The sequence below is a fragment of the Ursus americanus genome, chromosome 24 (assembly GCF_024610735.1).
Source record: "Ursus americanus isolate L20-20 chromosome 24, mUrsAme1.1.p, whole genome shotgun sequence".
Lineage (NCBI taxonomy): Eukaryota > Metazoa > Chordata > Mammalia > Carnivora > Ursidae > Ursus > Ursus americanus.
The window spans coordinates 6,924,275-6,948,553 of NC_142150.1; the positions used below are offsets into that span (position 1 = coordinate 6,924,275).

At 53.9% G+C, this 24,279-nt stretch overlaps 1 protein-coding gene across 1 annotated transcript in view; it reads right to left on the bottom strand.

The window, feature by feature from the left end:
• The window catches only part of ABCC8 (ATP binding cassette subfamily C member 8), a 73,517-nt gene that overhangs the window by 19,457 nt on the left and 29,781 nt on the right, over positions 1-24,279 (bottom strand). The window contains exons 11-19 of the mRNA XM_045796603.2: positions 15,793-15,833; positions 14,497-14,642; positions 12,631-12,736; positions 12,343-12,459; positions 11,883-11,958; positions 11,060-11,165; positions 3,178-3,210; positions 1,372-1,407; positions 608-706 (exon numbers count right to left, since the gene is read on the bottom strand). Coding sequence (XP_045652559.1) covers positions 608-706; positions 1,372-1,407; positions 3,178-3,210; positions 11,060-11,165; positions 11,883-11,958; positions 12,343-12,459; positions 12,631-12,736; positions 14,497-14,642; positions 15,793-15,833 — 760 coding nt within the window. The remainder of the gene's footprint in view (positions 1-607; positions 707-1,371; positions 1,408-3,177; positions 3,211-11,059; positions 11,166-11,882; positions 11,959-12,342; positions 12,460-12,630; positions 12,737-14,496; positions 14,643-15,792; positions 15,834-24,279) is intronic.

A 24,279-nucleotide genomic window follows, 5' to 3' on the forward strand; every position in this document is an offset into this window, starting at 1 on the left:
CATGGAATTGGGTGTCAGGCAGCCTTGGATTTGAGACCCATTTCTCTCACTTATTGGCTGGGTGGCCTTGGGCAAGTTACCTAACCCTTCTGAGCCTTGGTTTCCTCCTTTGTAAAATGGGGGTAATAATAGTAGCTGCCTCCTGGGCGGCTGTGAGCATTAGAGGAAACCACGCATGTAAAGAGTAGGACACGGCACTTGGCACCCAGGAGCTCAATCAATGGTAGCAATTATTATCATTGGAGGGAAAATCGTGCACGAACTACAGAGCTGGGTGTAGGGAATAATGGGAAGCTGGGTCAGCCTTCCCCTCAGCCTCAAGAGAAGGCATCAGGGCTTTCACCTAACTCCCCCTCTTTCCTACCCTCATACCCACAGGAGCTGGACTGCCCTGATACCCAGGCCCATCTGGATCATTTCCAGATGCACCATATGGAACAGGCTGGAATCCAGATAAGCATCCTGGAGAGCAGAATGGCTGGGTGTGGGTGATCAATGGAGGGGCAGGGCAGCCAGCTGGGGCTCGGGCACCGGGGAGGGTTGGCTAATGCTGCCCTTGACCAGTTTCTCCCCTCCCCCAGCCTGTCTTCCTCTGAGAGGCGTTTACCGTTGTTTGTTGAAGGGACTCTCAAAGGTGATGTTCTCCTCCACAGTGGCATTGAGCAGCCATGGTTTCTGAGAAGCATAGGCCACGGGGCCTCTCTTCCTGGAATACAGCAGGTGGGAGTAGGGGAGGCATTCTCAGGGGCTCGTTCTCAGAGGCAGTTGTCAAGCAGATGGTTTAGACCAGGGAGGTGCACTTAGCAGAAATCTGCTTTGTGTGGTCTCCAGTGGCCTGGGGCGGGTTTGGGTGCCCGGGTCTTAGCAGACTAGGGGGAACACGATTGCACCCCTGCCCTGCCCTGCATCAAACCTGTCTCCTCCCTGTCATCTGTTCTTCCTGAATCTTTACCCAGAACTGGGAGGAGCCCAAAGTGTAACCAAACCCTCAACCCCTAATTTCCTGCTTCCCTGAGGGGCCCTCAAACCACCTGATTTTGATATTAACAGGTAATTCTCCAAGTGGAACTTAAAAAAAAAATAGCAGAGCCAAGGAAACCACATTTAGTGTGATAAGGTTTTTGAAGACCAAAAACAAGGGGGTGGGGGGGGGAGATAAAAATGGTCTGATGTGAAGGGAGCAGCTTAAAGCACAGAAGCAGTGGGGGCCTCAGAACAATCTGATGAGCACAGAGCCCCCCTGGGTCTCTTCCCTGCAGCTAGGCTGGGCCCTGCGGGGAGGGGCTGCCTTCAAGGGTTCTGAGGCTCCCTTGGGCTGAGAGCCCTTCTGAGGAAGTCTCCCCAGCGGGCAGGTGCTCCCAGTCACAGTACCTGACGTCCGAGTCGGCCACTGGCTCCCGCTCTGGGCTGCAGCAGGAAGAAAAGACACAACTTCAGGGCTCCCATGCACGCACCAACTTCTCCCTAGACATCTGTGCTCCTTCAAACCTGGCATGAGGGTGCCTTTATGGTCCCTGGGACGCAGGATGCAGCCACCCGTGTCACATGGAGGGGTGTGGAGAGGGGCTCGGCCATCCTGGGGGTGCCTCCACTGCCCGACCCTGTGTAGCACCCCCAGTATGTGTGGGGTGCGTGAGGAGGGCCCCAGGGCCCAGCTGAGAGGGAGAATGGGGGAAAGGCACCAATGGTGTAAGCTTGTGTGTGTGTGTGGTGGGGAGAATCCCGTGTCAGAGGAGTATCAAGGCCAACACATGGCTCCTCTAGACTCCAGCGTCTGCATCGGGGCTCAAATGCACAGACGCGTCTCAGACAGACGTGGCTGCCCAAACAGCTGGGGCAGGGAGGGTTGTCTGGAAGGAGCCAGGCCAGGCCCGCAGCTCGTGTGTGGGAACGTTGAGCCCATGGCACTCTCGCGGTGGCAGCCAGAGGGCCGAGAAGGGCTCGGGCGTGACTGGAAGCCTGGTGTGGCCCTGTCAGCAGGCGGCGGTGGAATCTGGGGGATCTGAGGGGAGGGGGGCATGGTCAGCTGCCGTGTCCACGTGCCCCGGGCTGCCTGCAAGGGCTCCAGCGCCAGCTCCGCTGTCCCGCTGCTCTCATCACAGGCCATACTCGTCACGTACCATGAGCTCGGCCGTTCGGCTCAAGGACCGTGGTTACTGTGGCTAGAGAGTACGGGGCCTGTCATCACGCCCCGGCACTTGGGGACAAGGTGGGAGAAAGGGCAGAGGAAACACGGGCAAGCGAAACACTCCGGCGTCAGAGTGAAGGCCAGGAGCTTGAGCTGAGTTACGACGTTGAGTCAACGTTCCCAGTCCTGACTTCAAGCCACCGCCAGGGTGTTTCGCATGTTCTGGGGAGATGTGAGGCTGGGGAGGGGCGAGAGGGTCTCAGAGCCTCATTAATCGATCTCACATGGACTTTTTCAGACCTGTACACTAAACATAAAGCAGCACGGCTGCATTTTCTGTCTGGTCTGGGGGATAACCACCTCCTCTTTCCCAGCCGTGTTTCTCAACTTTTTTTTCCCCAGGAGCATTCCCTAGGGCCTTTTTAGACACTTTTTTTCCCCTAATTGTCTTTTCCCTGCCACATTTGTTTTCCAATTCTAAAAACCATTGAATGATCACAAGGTTGTCACAAGGTTGTGCAAGTATCACCACTAATCCCACATTTGTATCACCTCCCCAAAATAAACCCTGTACCCAATAGCAGTTACTCCCTTTCTCCCTTCCCGCCAGCCCGTGGCAAGCAGGAAGCTACTTTCTGACCGTCTACCACGACATTTTAATTAATTAATTAATCAAACATTTTTTTATTTTAAGTAGGCTCCACACCCACCATGGGGCTTGAACTCACGACCCTGAAATCAAGAGTCTCATGCTCCACACGGACTGAGCCAGCCAGGTGCCCCGTTCACCACGAAATTTTTAAACCACAGATATATTGTATATCTGTTTATATATTACATAGCCCTTTGGAGGGCCACAGACTGGCATGTCTAAGTTTTTTCTCTCCAGGAACCAGAGAAAGCATGCCTTATGTGTCCAGTGCCTCTGACACAAAGTTAGCTGCGCTCCCTGCAATCCAGACTCAGTACCCCCCAAGCCCTCCCAGCGCCCTCGCCCCAGCTTCTTCCCTTTGTTGGGACCCCCTTCTAACCCAGTTCCGAGGCTGTACCTGGGGTCCTCTCCCGTCTCATCAGGAAGGCTGCTGGGGCACAAATGGGAAAAACCAACACAGTTACTTCTCACTCCACTGCATTTCTCCCCATCACAAGGGTCTTTGGAGAGAAGCCATCCCGCCATCCCCACCCCTCCCATCCCTCCCACCCCTCCCCAGTGTCCCCAAGTGGCTTCCTTGGGGCACAAACCACTCTTCTCAATCTCTGTCCTCCCACAGCACCTAGACGAGCACCCTCCAAATAGCAAGGGCTAAATCCGTGCTCCTGGCACGGGCTCAGAGCAGCCGTGAGGCTGGCCGGGCATCGCCATGGTTTTCCAGGTGGGAAAACGAAAGCTCAGAGAGGGACCTTGACTTTGCCAAGGTCAGAATCAATGTATGCAGTGCTTTTGAACTGTAGATTGGGACCCGATAACCGGGTGTGAATTAAGAGAAGTGCAATTGCACTAAAAAAAAAGTGTGCACGGCACGTGGTTAAGATGTGCCTGACATAACATAATAAAAAATTATTTAAAAAAAATAAAATTGTAAAAAAAAAAGATGTGGTGAATTTTTTCTCTTATCTGTCAACGCAGAAACGTAGTGGCCCGTGACATAAATGCATTTCACACTGTGGATTATAGTAAAAAAAAAAAAAAAGGAACACACTGAGTGAGGCAACCTGAATTTTGGTGCCAACTCTGCCGGTGCTCTTCCTCCTCCCCCAGACCACCTCTCAACCTTCCAGAAGTAGCCCTCTGCTGATAAAATGGGTGCTTCCGACATGCACATTTGGGGGAAAACAATTGGCTCTGTTTTCGTACAGATCTTACTTTAATCATACTGAAACCAGCTAACATTTATGTTGAACTTTTGTAAGCACGGTGCTCAGTACCGTAATAGTATCATCTTCTTTAAAGCTTTAAATAATCACATGAAGGTTGATTTGGACAGTCTCCACTTTACAGACAAAGAAAGTGAGGGTCAGAGAGGCTAAGTAACTTGCCCAAAGCCACCCAGCCAGCACGTAACAGAGGAAACAGATCTATCTGACTCCAAAGCTTCAGGGTCTTAATGACCAAGCTTCATTACTGCCCTGTGATTTGTCAGGAACCCTGGGATGGACAAAAGCAGGCATGGAAAGGAGCCTGAGGAATTCCTTTCTGTCGCTTGCTGAGGAGCAGAGCTGAGAGGTGATCCTGATGGATATGCAGTCCCACGTCCCCTCAGATTCTGTTCTCTGATCTTTGGGGTCTCCTTTCATTCTCTCAACCCCACCTAACCTTGTGTTCCCCGACCATCCAGATTGCTGTCATTTCTGGGCAGCTGGTAATGTGAGAGATGAAAAACCAGAGCTTATAAATTCCAACTGTGGCCATGGCCCAGATAAGCTCGTCTCTGGAAATCTCCCTGCTTTGCCTGCTTCCAGAGCTCCAAAGAGCTGTCTCCAGAGTTGTTACTTATCGGGAGGAAAGAGCATTTGCGGCCTCCCTGAGGACCCCAGCACACAGCGAGCGCTCTCGGCCCTAACTCAGTTTGCATCGTTGTCTGCACTGCTCAATGAGACCTTATAATGGACTATCTTACTCTCTAATCATCTCCTGGTTAAGTCTTTTATCCCCAGTGGGATTTTAAGGCAGGAACAGCATCTTTTTCCAGCCCCCACCTCGCATAGCACATGACAGACCTGTAATAAAGGGAGGTTATTAACTGACATCTTAGTCATTTGGGAAGAAGAGAGGGAGGGAGACTAGCACTCAGTGAGGGCCATCCTTATGCCAGGCACAGTGTGAAGCTGCTGGTTTGCACCATGTCATCCACAGGACAACACTATAAAGAGGTGTTAGTATCCCCATTTTACGGATGGGAAAACTGAGGCTTGGAGTTTGCATGACATGCCCAATGTTACAGTTAGGACGAAGGGAAGCTGGGGTATGAATCCAGGTACATCTTCACCTTTTTCCAGTGTAGCCCCAGCCTCCCTAGAATGAGCCTCTCCAAGGCTTCGTGTGTAGCTGTTTCCATCTGAAAAGTACAAAAGGGTACATGTGGCACGTACTTTCTCTCATTGATTACTGGGGTCTTAAATGTGTGGGGACCATTCCATCCCTCCTCTGCCTGTACCTTTGGGACCAAGCACTGAGTTGAAGGACAATTCCCCCCAGTTCTCCAACCCCACGTCCTTCCCTCCAACCAGCTAGGAGCTAGGCATGCGTGTGCGTACCAAGAGGAATCGAGGCCCACGGCCCACCCTCACAGGGCTCGCCGTCTGGTAGAGCGAATCAGACAGGTACAGAGGTCAGAAAGTTATGAAGGCCAAAACAAAGTAGGAGTAAGAAAGTATTATAGACATTTCAGGCGAAAGGGCCCACAAACACTTTGCAAATGCATAGAGAAAAGACTGGAAACTTCTAGGTGATGGGATATTAGGTGGTTTTTACCTTCTTTATACTTGTGTGTCTTTTCTAACTTAATGAATGTTCTTCTAGAATCACGGAACAATGTAAATTTAAAAAATAGTTTGGGGGAGAAGAAATCTGAGAGAGTGAGGAAAGGCTCCATGTAGTCAGAGCTGAGATGAACTCTGTAGGAGGGGAGGACCGAGTGCAGACAGAGGGAGAGAATTCTAGGTCGGAGGAAGAGGCAGCTCGGGAAGGCAGGCAGCTCGGAGAACTGGAAAGAATATGGGCTCTGAAGTGCGTCTCTGAGGAGTTTCTCTACTCACTGGTTGTGAAATCTTCAGCAAGACCCTTCCCTTAGGGGAGGCTCTGTTTCTTTCTGTAAAAAATTGGGGTCATGGCACAAATCTCAGTGACACTGGGAGAATATATTATAAAAACAGCTCATAGCTGGTTGGAGGCAAGGCGTGGGGTTGTAGAACTGGGGGATCACCTTCTCAGCTCCGTGCTTGGTCCCAAAGATTCACACAGAGGAGGAATGGAATGGGCCCACCACTGGTTTAAGACCCCAGCAATCAATAATAAGGGAAGAGGTAGAAATAGGTTGAAAGAGGAAGTTAGAACTTTTGGGTCTCTGTGGTCCCTTCACCCTGCCCCTGACAGGCCTGTAGCTGCCGTGAAATGTCACCTTTTACCCACAGAGCCCTTTCCAATTAATGTCATTGGGTCCTAACACCAAGTCTCTGAGAAAGGAAAGCATTTTTCTCATTGTCCTCATGAGGACACTAAAACTCAGAGAGGTCAAATAACCTGCCCACGGTCACACAGCAAACTAGGGACAGACTCAGGACTACAACCAGAGACCATCGGGTTCCAAGCCTGGCTCGTCAACTCCATGCAGTGCCCCTTGTCTTGTCTGCTTACTACCTCACTGCACCTGCCTCTCCAGGAAACCTGGGGTCACCTGAGTCCTTTACCCCTACTCCCCAAAGGCTCCAGGGGAGACTGGACCACAGGGCAGTCATGAAAGGAAGTGGTTTCTCACCTCCTGGGACATCAGGGGTCTCGGGAGGCACCCTTCACACCAACCCCCACCAGGCAACAGCATTCTGAGGCCGCCCCGGGCAAGCAGGGCCCAGGCCGCCTGTGGGGCACAGACAGAAGTAACGAATGGTTCCTACAGGGACGCCTCGGCAGGTGGTGGGAGCAGGGGCAGCAGGGAGCTCCAGGGAGGCTGATTTATAGTTCCTCATCAGGAAATGGAACATTCCTCTCCACCCCAGCGCTTTCCCCAGGGCCCTGCTTCCTGCTGGCTCCCTGGGGACATTTACAATCATTCTACTGTGGCCATTAATGGCCCTATTCCTTATTTCTAGGGAAAGAATTTCACTGGTGTATATCTGCTCGTATTAACTTTTCATCCAAGTGTTTTCTTCTTAGATATTAAGGAGACGGTTTGCAAATTCCCGGGCTGACCGTGCGCTGAAGCGGAGAGCCCGGCACCGGCAGTTAGTAAAGCAGATGTTCAGCGGCCGCGCAGTTCTCCCTGAGACCCCGGGGGGTGGCCCAGGTGCTGCATCCGCCCGGGGCCGCTGCGGTCAACCTCCAGCCCAGAATGCAGACCCTCACCCGACGGACCTCCGTGCCCACCCTGGGCTCCGTCTGCATGCCTCCATCCACCCAGGGCTCGTGAGCTCCCCAGGCAGGTCTTCTCCTTTGTCGCCTGCACGGAGGAGTTCACAAGACACACCTCCTGTGCTGGGCACTCGGGGTACAACGTGGACTAACCCTTCAGTCCTGCCCTCGAGGAGCGCCGCGTCGTAGGGGAGACGACACGTCAGCAGATAACTACAACAGCAGAGGCACGCACGAGGAGGAGTCCCACTTTCCAAACGGTGGCGGGGAATTGGGTGGTGGAATTCTGGGTTAGGGGAGCAGCCTGAGCAAAGGCACGCGGGAGGAGAGAGACGCAGAGACACATTTACGACGGCAGTCTCGTGAAGGTCAGAAATTGCTCCCGGTTTGTTCAGTTAGCAAATGGATTCATTTAGCCAAGGCTCTGTGGATACAGAGAGACAAATAAGATATGGTCTCTGTGCCCAGGGAACTGACTACCATCTCTCCTGGGAGATAGGCCGGAGCGCATTCCAGAGCCACAGGGAAGTCTGTACCTGCCACAGAAGCCCACTGTCAAAGAATATTTATGATATTTATGGGGCACTCACTACATGCCAGGTTAAGCCTCACATCAACCCCATGGGAATAAGAGAAGCCGGGTGCAGAAAGGTCACGGCATTTCCCAAAGCACAGAGCTCACACCTGAACCCAGGCATCCTGTCTCCGGAGCGTTTGCTCCTATCTGCTCGGCCTCGCTCGTCATTGTTCTGTGAAAGAGTAAATGAGCGGCTGTACAAACCAGCCCATCTCTCCAGAGCATTGCCCTTCTGGGCGTCCTGATCCCCCAGCTGCCTGCCTTCTGCCTCCTGGAACTCCTTCTGGCTGCCTGGTCACCAGGCCTTGGCGGTGGCGTGGATGAAAACGCCGGGGCAGCCTGGCATCGCCCCTGCCTCTGGCCGCAGAGAGGCAGACGTGCCGGAGAGGCTGCCAGGTTAAACGCTGTTTTGCTCTTGGCTCACTTTGCAAGTGCATCCTACCCCTGCCGACCCAGCCCCAGTGTCTGAGGCACGGAGCTTGCCTGCAAGGGAGGAGGCCCTCAACACGCAGCCCCCACGCTTAAGTCACTCGTTGTCCACGACAGGTGGGCCGGACAGAGCTTGTACATGTCCAGGATTTTGAGAGGCAAACAGCAGATGAGGGCAACTGAGTCATGTCTGTCCAGACTCCTTCTCCCAGCCACTGGACCCTGTAACAAGCTCCTAACTGGTCTCCCTTTCTGCAGTCCACCCTTTTGCCCCCCCCTTCCATTATCACCAGCATGATTCCTCAACAGCCTTCCGGCTCAATCTTATTTCCTGGGCCTACTATATAGGGGTGTCTGAGCTGAGCCCAGCCACCCTCCTGCTGTCCGCCACTGCACCCCACACCTCCAGTGCTCCAGGTTCCAGAATCATGTTCTTTCACATCAGTGTGCCTTTGCCCATGTCGATACCCCTGCCTGGAACACCTTCCTCTCCTACCCTTGCCTTTTTCATCTGCTAAAACGCCGCTCATCCTTCAAGGCTCAAATACCACATCCACATGAGCCTTCTCTCCTTGGCCACAGAGACCCTTGTTCCTCTATGCTCGACCATGGCACTGATCTCCTCTCCCCTCCCATAAAAGCAGGGGCCGCATCTTAATCATCTTTGCACTGCTGTCGCCATGCCCAAGGTCTGGCCCACAGTAGGTGCTCAATAAACAGGGCATGAGTGAATACATCAAGGTAGGGAGCCTGGACTCTGAGTTGCATGGCGAACGAAGTCTCACAACTTCCTAGGGTTGGCTGCGGGCTCCCCGGGTGTGCCTCGCTATGCTGGGGAGGGAAGCTGCATCGTGGAGGAGGGCAAAATGGATCCTGAAGGAGCGAGAACCTTTTCATCACCACCCGCTCCCCCAGACTCAAACTGAGCCGGGAGCTAGGGCCCAGCTCCCTGTTGAGAGTGAGCATCGTGAGGACGGAGCTGTGAGCACCTGGGCGGTGGCTCTGCTGACCGGACAGGGAGGTGCCCTGGCCACGGGGGCTGCTGGCCTTGGGACCGTCAGGCTAATGATTTCTTCACACTGCTCTTGAGCTCGTTCTCCCTCAGGACTCAGTGGAAAGCCCAGGCGCTTGAGCACCCAGGTGTGAATCCCACTTCTGCCATTTGAGAGCCGGGTGGCCTCGGGTCACTTGCTTCACCTCAGTTTCCTTATCTGTTAAGTGGGGTTAATGACGTCTACCTCACAGAATTTGGTGAAGACTGCCTGAGACAATGAAGTAAATAAAGTGCCTTGTACAGGGCCTGGCACATAAGAGCTGCTCAGTGTTAGCTGCCCTAGAGAGGCCCTTCGTGTCCCCCCGGGCTGGGGCAGAGGTTTCCAAAGAGAAAGGTGGCAGTAGTCAGACCCTGAGGGCTGGCAAAGCTTGGAGAAGAGGCGGGGGCCGGGACAGGGCTGAACCCCTGCCAAGCATGCCTGCTGCCTCTGAGGAGGACAGACAGGGCCTGATGCTGGTGTGAGGGCACCCGAGGCTGGGGGCTGGGAGAGGGGATGGAGAAAGTGGGGCAAAGGGGTACAGACCCAAGAATCCAGGGGCAGCCCCAATCTCTGGGCTGCGTAATCCCATCTTCCCTTCACAGATACACACTGTCAGCCAGTGGACAAGACAGAGCCCTCCCTTCACAGCCCTAAGGGGCAGTTGGTACAAAGGACCTCCCCAGTCAGGCCTTGTTGAAAAATTCCCCAAATAAGATGGGGAATGGAGGCAGAGACCCTTCTGTCCCTGATAGAATTTAGACTCCAGAGATTGAGGTCATAGGAAACCCAAAGGGCTTGTCTGTCAGCCCATAGCCCACTGAGGAGGGGCACTTGCCATCTGATGGATGTCCCCACCATTCAGGGACATTTTGGAAAAGCAGGGAATGGAGGTGCCTACAGATATTCAGACACTGGGCCCAAGGTCTTTCTCTCCGCGCAGTTCTGTACTCAGGCTTTTGAAAAACCTGGCCTCTTGAATGATAATCTCCCCCTAGAAATGATTGTCGGGTAAGCTTGTCCTCTGCTGGAGTGGCTGCAAACTTTATTCCTGAATGCACTCTACAAACCTGTCAGGTCCCCCTTGCCCTCGGCTGCGGGTGCGGGGTGGGGGGCCCGAGCTAGGCCCCACCCAGGCTTCGGTACACCTTTCCCACTCTCTTCACTCTCAGCTCCTCTTTGCTTTTTAAAAAGCTCCCAGTTTATATGTACCTTTATCAACGAGTTTCAAGTGTTTTTTTGGAAGTAGGTGGGTATAAATAATAGATTCACGATTGACTCAACCTGGGCTTCTGGCTCTTTCATTAAGAGAGTGAACTTGGTCCAGAAACCCACGTCTGTCTGGGTTATCTCTGGCTCTGCAAAACACCCACTGGGCAGTCTGTGTGGCTTTGCTGATGACCAAGCCGGAAACCAACGTTTGTGCCGCTGTCCCCCCACACAGGGACGCAGCGCAGCTGAGCGAGCATGAGATTTGGAGTCAAACAGAACTGAGTTCAAGTTCCAGCTCAGCCACCTATTAGCTGAGTGAATTTGGGCAAAGAGTTTAACCCTCATGGATAAAACAAGAACTGTCGACAATCTGAACCTTGCTGGTTGTCATAAGGATTAAGTGAAATCACGCATGCAGAGGACTTGGCCAAGTACGTGGCACATAGTAAGGGTTTAATAAGTACTAATGACGATGATGAGAATAACAATGAGCAGCGCTGGTTGAGTCCCTGATAAGTGCCTGGTGCACCCTCCCCTGAGGATAGTTGAAAGAAAGGCTGCCCACCTGCCCACCGTCTGCTCTCCCCACTAACTGAGCCCCGAGGTGCATTTAGTACCTGTTCCAGAAGACGGCCCCTGAGATCTTCTGCATCTCCCCTAGGGTGGCTAGGAGGAGCGAGGACTTGCCACAGCCCACCTGCCCCACGATCATGGTCAGCTGGCCTGCAGGGAGGGGGGGCAGCAGGTGGGACTGGGGCAGGAGGGAGTCCGAACGACTAACACCCAGAAAGACAGACAGATACACCCAACGCTGGGACCCCCGTTTGCTTTCCTCCTACTTAGAATCCCCCTTTGAGCCTTTCTTTCTGGAACCATTCCTAGGTCCTTCTTTCTCCAGTGATTCCCTGCTCCTTCCTAAGCACTCGCTTCTCCTTTCTCATGCTCCCCAGGGTGAGCCCAGCTCCTCCTGGTCCCAACAAAGGCCACTGTGGCTCTCATCTCCATCCCACCTCCATGCTTCGCTCATGCTGCTGCCTCTGCCAGGATGCCCGCCGTGCCTCATGGCCTGAGGGATGCTGCTCTTTCTCAGAAACCCCGCCTCCTCCACAGCGCCTTCCCTGGTGACTCAGGACTGCTCTTCCTGTGAAGCACCGTATGACTGCCACAGAGGGCTGGACACCAAGGTCCTGCTGTCTTGTGCTGTCCTTGCTGCTGCGCTCCCACCAGCACGTGGACTCCTAGAGGCCGTGCCCCCCCCCCCACAGTGTTCAGATCCCAGAGTACCCACCAAGAGCGAGCACTGAGCAGGTACTAGTACTCAGTACCTGCTGGTTTTTCTTTTTCTCTCCACGTCATTCAGTGGACATGGGGAGGGGGCACTCAGCTCCGACTCTGAGGGGGCACCCCCACACCATGCTGGAGAGGTGAGCCAGGCCGTACCTCGGGGGATGCGGATGGTGATGTTGGACAGTGTGGGGATTCCATCAGGGGTCCACGTGAAGAAGCCTCCAATGATCTTTATTGGTGGTACCCCACCGCCCGGAAGAGAACAGAAAGGCAGCTGGGTTCTCAGTGTGAATGGTCTCTTGCCTCCCCTCCCCCACGAAAGCCAAAACAACTGATTTCAGGCCCTGAATCACTTCTAGGGCAGAGGAGAGGGGGAAGGGGCCTTCTCACGCTGACCCCTGCCCAAGGCACCCTCTCCAAGAGGACAATCATGCGTTCCCCCATTTAATGGAGAAGGAAGATGTGTCCCTGGTTTCGGGACTGCTATGAACCCCCCAGGCAGGCAGGGTGACCTGCACGGCAGAGGACCCAGGACATAGGTCTCTGATGCTGAGCTCCCTCCTGGAGGTGGTGCTAGGGAGCCAGGCATTGGGGTGCAGGGTCTAGGACTCACCTGGACACAGCAGTTGTCAGCATCCCCATCTGCACTGGGGGCCAGCCTCTGCAGCGGGGCCGTGAAGCCCCGACAGTCCTCCCGGGCTGGGTGCTTGCGGTTCACAACCTTAAGGGGCTGGGAATGGTCAGGAGGAGATAAGGGCCCATAGGGCTGGGAGCTGTGCAGGGAAGGGAGTTCCCCTTCCAATGAGGAAAGGCGGAAGCAGGACATGGCAGGGCACAAGTTACAGGCACTAGAGAAAAACACTGAGAGGGGCAGTGGGGGGATGGGAAGCCAGGCACTCACCACTGCCTGGTACTTGCTGGCTTGGCCCTGGGGCGCAGGCTCGCGGGGAGCACACTGCTCCTTGCGGATCTCTGCACTGGACAGAAACTCGCTCAGCTTTTGCACGCTGCAGAGGAAGCACAGAGACACCCCTCACCCTTGCCAGGGGCAGAGGGGAGGGGAGAGGGAGGAGGGCACAGCCTGAGAGAGCAGCTCTGAGAATGTTCCAGGTCCTGTGGTGCTGTCCCCGCAAAGCCCACACTGGAGGGGGCCAGACCAGTAGGCATGTGTCGTGGGCAGTCGGTGTTACCTGGATTTGTTAGGGCTGACCAGTCAGCAGGACTAGGTTAGGGTCTGGGTTGGGGGAGATTGGTTAGTTTTAGGCTTAGTTAAATGTTAGAGCTGGTTCACTGATGTCGGGCTTTATCAGTTACTGGTGGAATTAAGGTTGGTCAGTGTTAAGGTTAGTTAGGATTGGGATTGGTTATTAACAATAGCTAGTATTTATTGAGCACATACTAGATGCCAGACACTGTGTTAAATGCTTTATAAGCATATAATTAAATCCCGCTGGGGAAGGTGTCGTTTTTCCCAACTCAAGGAGGAGAAGGCCTCAGATAGCCTGGTGACCGTGAGATTAGGAGTGTCTGCATGTGGAAGTGCTTCTGGGTCTGCACAAGGGATTTCCAACAGGGACAGCATCCTCGAACCCTTGGTTTCGATGCAGAATCACAGAGCTGGGCTGGGGTGGGGGTGGGGTGGAGGGGTGATCAAAGTCACAACGCCGAGGCCGACTAAACCGAATCAGCACAGCCAAGCCTGGAAATGGGAGCTAATCTTTTCCCAGCCCTGGTTTAACTACTCCCTAGTTTTAAATTCCTTTGACCACAGTTCTGCCTGACTTATGTCCCCTTCTATCCTTGAACCCAGCCAGAGCCTCCTCGTGTGAGTTGCTCTTTCCATCAGTGACTTTGCTCCAACAGCTGTTTCTCCTTGCCAGCTTGCAAGGACCTGCTAGGGTGTCCTGCGTCAGGGGATGTCACTCTCCTCAAGGTTGACGGGGCTCGGGTACGCAGCACATTTGTTACTGTCTCGTCCCACTGGCCGTGGGAGATGACGTAGCCGGCTCTCCCCAGACTCACGCCAAGCCCTAGCCTTCAAGGAGCTCTTTCAGAAGTTCCGGGAGATCTTCACACTCCAGGTATGGAATCCCCCAGCCAAAACCTCAGCCCTCTACCCTCAGGCTTTCATTCCCAAGAGGGTGATGCCTCTGGGACAGTGGCCGCAGGGCTCTAGAGCCCAGCAGCAGGGGCTTCCCGGAGTGGCAGGCTAACGGGGGACGGGACATGCAGGCACTTAGGGGAAAGCTGCTTTACTGACCAGGGTCGGGAAGGCTCTGGGACCCGTGGAAAGAAGAGGGGTTGTTCAGCCTAAGGAAGACAAAGATTCAGCGGATACCTTCTGGAATCCGAGGGGCTGCCATGCGGGGGGCACACTGCTCGTTCTGGGTGGCTCTCGAGGGTGGAACCACTACTGATGGGTGAAATTTATGATGAGATACCAATTTTCGCTCAACATTGTATTTTTTTCTTTTCTTTTCTTTCTTTCTTTTTTTTTTTTTTTATAGAATTGTCTTGCAGGTGCCATTGAGTTCCCTCTCCTCAGAGGTACATAAGCCAGCTGCCTAATTCCTTCTCGGGGATGGCATGGAAGGGACCACACATGGCTAAGTCCCTCAGGCCAACTATGACCACCTTCAGCGAGGCCCAGGTCAAGAGGGAAGCATGTCTTGGACCAAACAGCTGTAGCTGTCGTGGTCACTGGTGCAAACCCTGGGGCCACCACACGAGCTCCCTGTCCAGTGTCCTTGCTGGACCCTCCTCTCACCTGACGAGAGCTTTGACGGTAGACCGGACCACGCTGGACAGCAGGAACAGTGGCGTGACCAGGATGTGGAACAGCGAGAGGGAGGCAAAGGCCACCGAGGGTGAGAAGTCAGCCCCCTTGAAGAAGCTGACGTGGCCCACGAAGGTCTGTGGACAGAGGCACATGTCAGATGTGTGACTCAGAGTCTGGGCCTCTCCCACACTGGCAGCACCCAGCCCTTGGACTGGAACAGGGGACCCCCAGGAGAACTTTCAGTTCGAGACCCCTTCATCATCTTCAGTCATCTCCTGGAAACGTCTCCAACAAGCTTAGGATTTCAAGCTGGAGGGGCTGCTGTCCCCTGTCCTGCTCCCTCCTTGCCAGGAATGACTGGAGAGGAGCCCTTGGGTTAGGTCAGCTCTGCCCCCTCAGACAGGAGTCCTCAGTCAGGGAAAACGTGCACACGATCATTCCCGAACCATTCCTATCTGTGTCCACGCCCGGCTACCTGGCTGGCTCAGCAGCCTCCGTTACCCAGAGTTCCCCAAGGAGCCAGGCCAGAACCAGCCCAATAAATCATGTCAAAAGTGAATTCCCAAGCGTGCCTGACAGGCTGTGAACTCGCCACAGCTCAGAGACACCGGCCCCGGGGGGAAACAAATGCATCTTTTTAAAGAACTGTGACCGTCACAGAAGCCGGATGGGAGCCCTGGGCTGGTGGGGGCCTGGGTCTTTCTGGAGGGGCATACCTTGGGCCCCCATTGCTCGGCTCCCACACAGCTTGGGCCAAAATCGCTTTAGAAAACCTCCATTGTAATATTCAATGACACGGAGACTTGTTCGCACCATGTTCTTAAATTTCAAAAAAGCAGGTTACAAAACGGCATGTACGGCACAATCCTATTTTTGTAAAAATGTCATATTATGTGCCTTAAAAAGAGACTGGAAAGAAACACATTAAAGATGTTGCCAGTGGGATTATGGGTGATTTAAATTCTTTTCATCCTTTCCTTTCTGAATTTCCCAATGTTTTTGAATAAATACGTCTTTCTTTTACAATTTAAGAGTTTGATAGCTCTTTTTAAAAGACAGAGAGCTCTCTTTAAAGCTTAAGCTGCTGGTCGTCTGGGCCCAGAGGCGCAGGCCCCTGTCTGCCCGTCGGGGAGGGACCTGCTCCGCATACAGACTTTCAATGTATTGTCCTATTTTCAGTCCCACTGCTGAGCGCATCCTCCGAAGGCCAAACCCTGGGTGGCCCCTAAATACAACCATGCTCTGCCACCCACCCCAGCCGAGAGGGAGCAGGGATCCACTTACGATGAGGACAGCTGCGATGGGGATGGCCGTGTTCATGAAAACTGTGGAGGAAGCACAAGAGATTAGTGGGAGGGAGGAGATCGCTAAAAATGAAGCTGCCCAGGGGATCCCAGAAGTAGTGTGGCCCAGGGGGTCCTTTCTCCAGCCGGTGGGGCGGAGCTGGGCAGGGGAGGGGCAGAACTCCAGCCCAGCGGTCCCTCCAGCTCGTTACCCTGCTTCCCTCAGGACTCTTGCCCCCTGTGTCTGAGACCCCACCTTTAGACAAAAGCTTAAACACTTCTATTCTGCTCCGGGTGGCCAGGGTGAAGGATGACCTGTGCGAAGTGGTGAGAGAAGGGACTGGCGAGTCGATTGTCTCTGGGCAACTGTGACGTCCGCAGCATGTGTTTCTGGGGGCACTAGGTTGCTACCCCTTCCTCTGCCTTTGGTCCCTGTATCCCCTCAAGCCAGGTTCTCTCTGAGGCTTAGAGGATTCCTAACCTCTCAAGGCTCCTGGGAAGGACTTCAAACTCACTCACACTGAGTAACTAAGGACTGCTTAAAAGAGGGTCTCCCTTGGCTCTAAGGCTTAGTGTCCCTGAGCAGATGGGGAGTTGGTTTGCTGCCACAGGGGTCCCCTCCTTATTCTGTTTCAAGTGTGGCCCCTGGACCCTTCATAGGGATCCCAGAGAGCAAAGAGCTGGACTTCAAGTCAGAGAAGGGTGGAGTCCCTGACCTCGGGCCGGTCATTTACCTTTCCTGTGCCTCGGTTTCTTCCCTTGATTTTTGTTGACTTGTACATCCTTGTTCACACACTCTCGCTTCTTCCAAGGTAAGACGGGATAATGTAGGGAACAGGCTCTGTGAGCCCGGGATGCTGCCTGAGTATCACACCTGACAGGCTACTAGCTTGGCTCTGCTCCACAGGTCCCTCTCTTCTGGCCCAAGGTGGGAGATGCTAGAGACACCCCGACCCCAGGCCTAAACTTCCAGAGAGCAGCCCTCCTGGAGTAAGAGATGGCTATCCTAGCTGCCATCTTCCCATCACCTCCTCCTTCCTGCCAGGAGCCTCTTCCAGACCAGACTAGAAAGGAGTCTGGTTGTATAATTAGCCAAATTAAAGCAGAAGGAGCCAGGAGCCAGGAGCCAGACGCCAAGGGATCAGCCTGTGCACATGGCCCCTATCTAATGACGATGAAGTCTGTGGAGCTCCTGAAGAATTACAGGTGGTCAACACCATTCCAAGAAGCTGACTGTCCGCTTATTCCAAGAATCCCGTACCAGCTGGTACCTACGCAGTGCGTTCTGGAGATGTGCAAGCCCAAGTGAGTGCAAGGACATGGTCTCTGCCTGTGGGGGGGGTCCTTGTCTGAGGAAGGGGACAGAACTATGCTCTCAGGAAGCCCTGTTATGATGGGGAGACAGGGAACATGCCTCTGGGGGGGTTCCCCAGCAGACAGGAAAGACATTGGCCCATTTTGGGGGGAATGCCTAGTCTGATGAGGGAAACAGACCCAGCCATTGGAGAGTTCCCAGTTTCAAGGAGGGGATCCAGCTGGAGCTGCTGGGGGCACTGCTCGTCTCTCTGACCACAAGGCTTTTTATTGATACCAATATCATACCCGACCTTTAACTGCCCTTCCCGAAGAAGGCACTATGGTCTCCAGGTACCCTCCACAATGCTACAGCACTCCCTCAGAGTCTCTGGCAGGGGGCAGTACAAATATTATCGGGTTTCCTACAGCGTAAGGGACCCAGATCAGGGATGTAGGACAAAGCACAGCCATCACGGGCTAAGGAGAGGGAGGGAGAAGAGGACACCAGCAGGCCTGGGCCCTTGACCATCACCAACCATACGGCTCTAAACACTGGGGTAGCCATGCTCATCCCCTCCAGGGCCAGTTATTCCAGAAAGTTCTTTCCAGGCAGGAGCCTCCGTCTGTTTCTCTCCTGCTCGTCCCCATCGATGAGCAGATAGGAGAAGACATCTGAGCACCACCCTGAGGCCCTCTGCCCCAGGCCGAGACCCCCTCCCACACACCTGGGGCTCAACTCCCAGCTCAAGAATAGGCTTGAAGTTAGGTTGCAAATTGGTACAACTCTGCTTAGAAAGCAATCGGGTGCTGTGTTAGCTGGAGCCACGCAGACGTTCAGACCTTGTGCTCCTATAATCTCTCTCCTGAGAGTTTACCTTGAATAATCGCTCAGGAGAAGCACAAAGCCCTCAGCAAGATGGTGTTAGCTGCCGCTCTCTGTCAAAGCAGGACAAAACCACAACCACAGCAAGAAACCACCCGAAACGAAATACACTGGCAGCACCCAGGGCCAAGCGGCTGTTTCAGGACATGTGGTACATCAACGCTAGGGGAGATTTTGCAGTCAGAAATGTGTGATAATTGATACTTTGTTCTGCTGCGTGTTTTCTCTGGTCGTGATTTTTTTTTAATTTATTTTTTTCCTATTTTATTCCTTATTCTTGTAGCGGCCTGAACTCCTTTGAGGAATGAGACAAGCTATAAATAAATTTGAAAATGGGTTTTCCAAGGCTGAGGCAGCAGTGTGGAGAATGTATATGATATAATTAATTTCTGCCTGGCTCTGTTGTTGTATGGAGACATTAGCGAATGAAAATGTAATTTTCCATTTCCCTCACCCTTCGCTGGAAGGACAGCGTTTGTGCAGGGAGCTCAGGGTCCCATTCAGGGCAGGGGTTGGGGCTGGAGAATCACCAGGCCTCTTTTAAGACCACCTCATGGGTCCTCGGGTGGCCATGGCGGGACCGGGGGTGGGGGGCACTGCAGGCTCTGGTGGGTCTCTGAGCTCAGCAGACACTCCGCTACCCTAGTGAGGGTGGGGGGAAGGGAGTGGGGCGTCCCACCTGTCATGAGTTGAAGACCTAAGTCTTGCCTCCGTTTTCCTGAACCCCATAAAACCCCGTAAGACATTAAAGGTGGTGAATGTGTGGGAAATATGACCAAGAATTGATTTTTCTCCAACTTTGGCGTGGCTGGGCTGACTTATTTGGATTTCATCTGGGTGGGGGGTGGGGTGGTACCGGGGGTGGGGAGGGGGAGAAGAACATGGTAGTGCTCAAATCGTAAATGCTAGGGAGCAAGAAGTACTGTGAAACGGCTCTAAGTGAAAGCAGAAGATGAGAAAATCCTGAGTGAGTGTGGTACCGGCTTGGAAAAGTGTAACCGCACGTAGGCAGGCCTGCCATGCCACCTTTGAAAGTGAAAGTCTTTCTGTAATGGTGTAGTCATATGGGTCCGTGCTGTTTTAACAGCCTCCTCTCCAAATATCCTGTAAGAAGTATTCTTCCGAAAATGACTTGTTGAGGATCTTCTCTGTCCCAGGTGTTGTGCTGGGTCCCGGGGGCATAGTAGTGAACAGTGGCGTCAGCGTTTCATACCTCACCCCTCCAAAAACAAAGCAAAAAACAAATCAGCCCAAGCCAAAGCAGGGCTCTGATCAGCCGCTCCCCCGGCTTTGCTCAAGGAATGCCGCCTGGCCTTGTGGGTGCCCTAGCCTGCACCCCAGTACCACCAGGAGAGTTTCATTTCCACCGCATTGATAAACATTTCAGAGGCCATGTGTCTGGGAGGCACACCCAGCCATTCGTGCCTCCGGTTAGCCTCATCTTTGCCTCCACGCAGGGCGATGGGCGGGGGCGGGGGGGGGGTGGCTGCAGGCTGCAGGCGGGCCTACCTGCAGGCGCACCGGCCAGAGGGGGAAATGTATTTGAATGCACGTGGTTATTTCCCATCCAGTTGGAGAGCTGGTCCGCAGTCTACAGAGGGGAGGGAAGGGGGTCCGCTGCTGGCCGTGGACGACGTGTGGCAGGAGGGCCCACAGACACACTGATTCTGCCCCTTCACGGATGCCCCTGCCTGGCTCTCCCTCGGCCACCTCTCCGCCCAAGCAGGCCGGGATCTGCACCGGCCGCGCAGTGCGGCTGCGCCAGCCAGCGGCGGGAACGGCGGACTTTGAAGAAGAAATTCACAGAAGCTGGAGGAAGAAGGGGGACCAGGTCTGGAGGTCACTTGTCCTGCAACACTGCCTGCTCTGAGTCAGGGCCTCCACGGAGGAGGACAGGGCAGGACTCGCCAAGAACAGCCAGGCCCTGGTGGGTGCTGGGTGGCCTGAGAATGGGGTTCACCAGCACCATCCTGCCACTCCACGCCCCCATCTGTGGCACAGTTGGGCTTGGGGGTTTGTTTTTGTTTTTCAGGACATGGTGTGAGGCCAGTCATATCCCTCCAAGGAGGGCCCACCTGACTGTGGTTCAGACCAGCTGGGAAGACCAAAGACCCCTGATCCCACAACAAAGAGATGGAAACATGCCTGTTAAACTCTTGCAGTGGCTCTACAGCCTCAGGAGAGGCCAGGGGTCTGAACACAGCACACGGTCTGGTCTTGTTACCATCTCCCCACCGAATTATGTTCCAGTCTTACACATGCCATCATCCCTCTCACCTCTAGGCCTTTGTGCCTGGCACATTCTTCCCCTCATCTGGCTAACCTGTAGTCATCCTTCGGGCGCCTCTGACAGGGTTTCCTTGACACCTACGTCCCGTAGAGAGTAGGTTGGGTCGAACTCTACGGGCACCTAGAATACCCCTTCTGTTCCTGTCACTCACAACACAGTTGCTCGTCTGTCCTCCCTACAAGGCTTGAGGAATCTTCAGGCAGGACCACAATTTCTTCTCAGCACCACATCCCCTGTGCCTGACACAGGTCCTGGCCTGTCATGGGCGCTGAGTAAATACTTATCAGATGAGTGATGAGAGAAACAAAGAGGCCAGGGTCAGGTAAGTACCACAAAAGAGAAAAGCCAGGGTCAGGTAAGTACCATCTGGAACTGAGCCCCAGGCTCTGGCCTCATTCACGGCCACTGTTCATGGCACGGTCTCTCTCGAAACTGTGAGGGAGAGATCGTGCTTGCCCCCTCTTCAATGCCCAAAGCCCCGGTAGAGTCTGGCACAGGCAGAAGGCTCTGGGATGGGTGCTGAAGGAAGGACCATGAACTGGCAGCGTGTTTTTTGTTCCACTGGCAGGGCCCAGGACCCCTTTGTCACTCCTGCAAAGCTCGTCCTCCTATACGTGGCTGGGCTGGACACCTCGAGTCACCTGCTTCTGCAGGGAAATAAGGAACCAACTTCTCAGGGGAGTGGCCCCAGCATTGCCTCCAGCTCTCCCCACTTTATTTTCTACTCACTGAAATCCTGCCCACTCTACGAGGGCAGCTCAAGCCACCTCCTGCATGAAGCTCTAATGACCTCCCAGCCCATAGGGGCTTCCTTCTGCTCTGTTCTCTGCCATTCACTGGCTGAGGACCTGGGCCAGTCATTTCACCTCCCTGAGCCTCAGCACACGGGGACAGTAGAGTCACACAGCCCACAAGGCTGCAGTGAGGACTGAGTGCCATTAGGCTCTCTAGGCAGCCAGCGCAGGGCAGGTCCAGGCCGCTCAGCACTCCCTGCCACACTCTCTCATGTACGGCAGCTCTGACTTCTCAGCAGAGCAGAAACTCCTGGAAAACGGGGAGCACCACTTATTGTCTCTTGCACCCCTCCCCGGGCTTAGCACAGGGCTGGGCACCTGGGGCTGGGCTCACTCAAGCCCTGCTGAGGGACCTGCATCTCTTTTCCTTCAATTCTGGATTTTGATGGTAGGGAAACTGTACCCATCTCCTTTTCAACCCCCTGCCCTGCCCTTCCCTGCACCAGCTCAGGGCTCTGACGGGGACACCATGTGATAGAGTGTCAGAGGTACTCTAATCCGCCCAGCAGTCTGACCGCCGGGCAGACGAGGAGCGTGCCCAGAGCCCAGCGGGCGGCACCAGGATGGACCCCATCAGGATGAGTGGCTCTGGGGCGCTTCTGCGGCACCAGGACCCCACGGCTGGCGCCAGGGAAGAGAATGAAAGATGCCCCATTACCTCAAGCCTAATGACCTGTGTCCTGATCCCTGGTGACAGGGAGCAGAAGGCAGGAAGTCCAGGAGGAGGTAAACGAAAACACACTCAAAGCATATACCTGAAACCAGGAGGCACCCCTCCCGCCCTGGCTCCCCCCTCCCACTGCTGACTAACAGACCCATCCCAGGAAGGGCCAACACTGAGTAAACAGCACTTAGCGTTCAATGCCCTCCCAGAGGGCACTTGCCTTTCCCTCCCACTGCCCTCTTCCAGGGACCAGCCTGGGATGTTCTGTTTATCCTTCTAGGTCGCTGAGCCCTGGACAGACCCCTGCTTGGCTCTAGAGCCCCTCACTCCTAACACAGTCATCTCAGTCCCTGGCAATATGGCATCTTCTTGCCCCACGTCCTGCTGGCTCCAGGACCTTTACAAAGTCATGGCTTGTCTTCTGAGGGCCCAATGGGACAAAGAACACCTACTAGATAGGCTTCAGTGGGCTAGCCTGGGAACCTAGGCATCACACAATATTGTTTATATACAATACATCCCAGGTCATAGTTTGCAATGCAGGCAACAACCATACCTCTCCTAGAAGCAGAGTAGCTGTGAGCTGCCCCCATCTGTATGACCTGTGGCTGCCCCTACTTTGCTGCCAGGAATCTTGGGGGCCTAGTGCCCCCAGTTTCCTTGCTGCTTCCCTTCCCTATCTCCTACTGCAGCAATGGGAAGCCTGCCTACCCCTCTCTGTTATGCTGTTGCTGGGAGAGGAAGTCACCTGGCTGTGGGGGGATCCCTCTCCGCCTCAGCAGCTGTTCCCATTGATGAGATGTCTGGAAGCCAGGTGTCCTCACCTGGGTTATACACAGTGTGGGGTTACTGTTACCACAACCAGGCCCAGGGGCAGGCAGAGCCAGCAGGGAGGAGGGTGAAGAGGACCTGGGGTGCAGACACTGGTTTCTCTAGGCTCCCCACATGTTCCTTTCCAATTCCTCCTATCTGTCCTGTGAAGTGCTCAGCCTGAGGGTGCTCAGAGGCCCTGAACACCGCATGGTCAGGGCTAAGGGTCAAAGTGAGACACCAGTAACCTGGAGTGTCTTGGTGAGGAGTCCAGGAAGCCACGGCTGCCTGCCATGTTCACAACTCCCTTCTGAGAAAAGCAGGCCCTAGCAGGACTGTCTCCAGAAAGATGCCATGACTGGTGTCATGGATGGCGGATGGTCTGGCCACACCAGACACCATGGTCTGGATGGACACAGGGAGGTGGGAGACTTGGGGTGCTCTGTGGAAGCCCTGCCCTGTGAGAAACTTCAGGTGGGATGCTGGCCACCTGGCCCCACCGGACCCTCTCTTTAGGCAATAGGAACACCAGGAACACACAGATGACCAGAGTGGCCGTCTCATTCTCCATGGCCCTATCTGGGAGGCACGCCCGGTGCGCCCTCCTCTACCGCCCCCTACCCGGCGACCCCCACAGTGGTGTTTCTTCTTGGCACACCAAAAGAACCCACTTCAGCTGAGGGAGTTGGTCAGCGTGTGTGTCTCTTCTAATTTTCTCCCTCGTTTCCCACTCCCATTAGAGACCATTCTTAGTTGTTTGTCTCCTATTCAGAGAAAATCGCTTGAAAATGGTGCCCCATTGTGTCCTAAATTTTCCTCACCCCACGTAGGTGCCCAGCTGTTTTCTGTCTGAGCCATGCCTTTAACCTCAGGAGTGACCTCAGGAAGACACCCTACTACAGGCCCCCATTTCACATCTGTAAAATAGTTCTCTCAGCTGGCAGAAAACACTTTCTTCATGTCTCCTTGCCACATTCTATGTAACTTCCACAGATCTAGCTTTTAACTCACAAACGTTCTCTTTAGCTGTGTTAATTCATTTAAGCTTTACACTCGAGTCATTTGTTTTTTGTTTTTTTTCTCTCTGGGGGCTTCTCCTTGGCCCTTCCTACCATACTGGCTCTTCAACTGGACAGGCCAGGGAACCAGTGTGAGGTCTGCCAGCTGCTAACGACCTCCATCCCAGCCATGCAGCTGGGCAGTAAGCACAACAGGGTGGGTCCTTGGAAGCCACCTGACCAACTGTAAGATCAACGTGGACCAGGATTCCATCGGTCACCTGACCTCCATAAGCCCTGGCCTGACCTGGGGACTCCTGTCCTCCAAATTAGTTTTGATAACTACATTTTTAATTTCTAGAAGTCCTTTTGACTCTTTTCCCCCCAATACTTTTCTGTTTTACCTTATGGGTTTTACACCCTCCTTTAGCTCTTGAATTATTTTGAACAGGCTTATTTTATGCTGTCCTTCAGACCATCCTATCGTTTCCAGGTATCGAGGGAATAATTCTCTTCTTGTCTTGCATGCGATGGCTCTTACTCGGGTGATACATTTTTCGCTGGTGGAGCCCCATGTTCTCTGGAAAGTAGTTGTAATATGTGTGTCTGCTGGGACCGTAGGAGTTTTACCAGTTTGGGTCTTTTTTTCCTGTGTGTATATTCTGGGCTTGGGGTTTCCTAACTATTTGGATTCAGTCCCTACATCTGTGAGTACCTCATGTTGGAACTTCTGTTCTTTAAGAAGAATGTTTC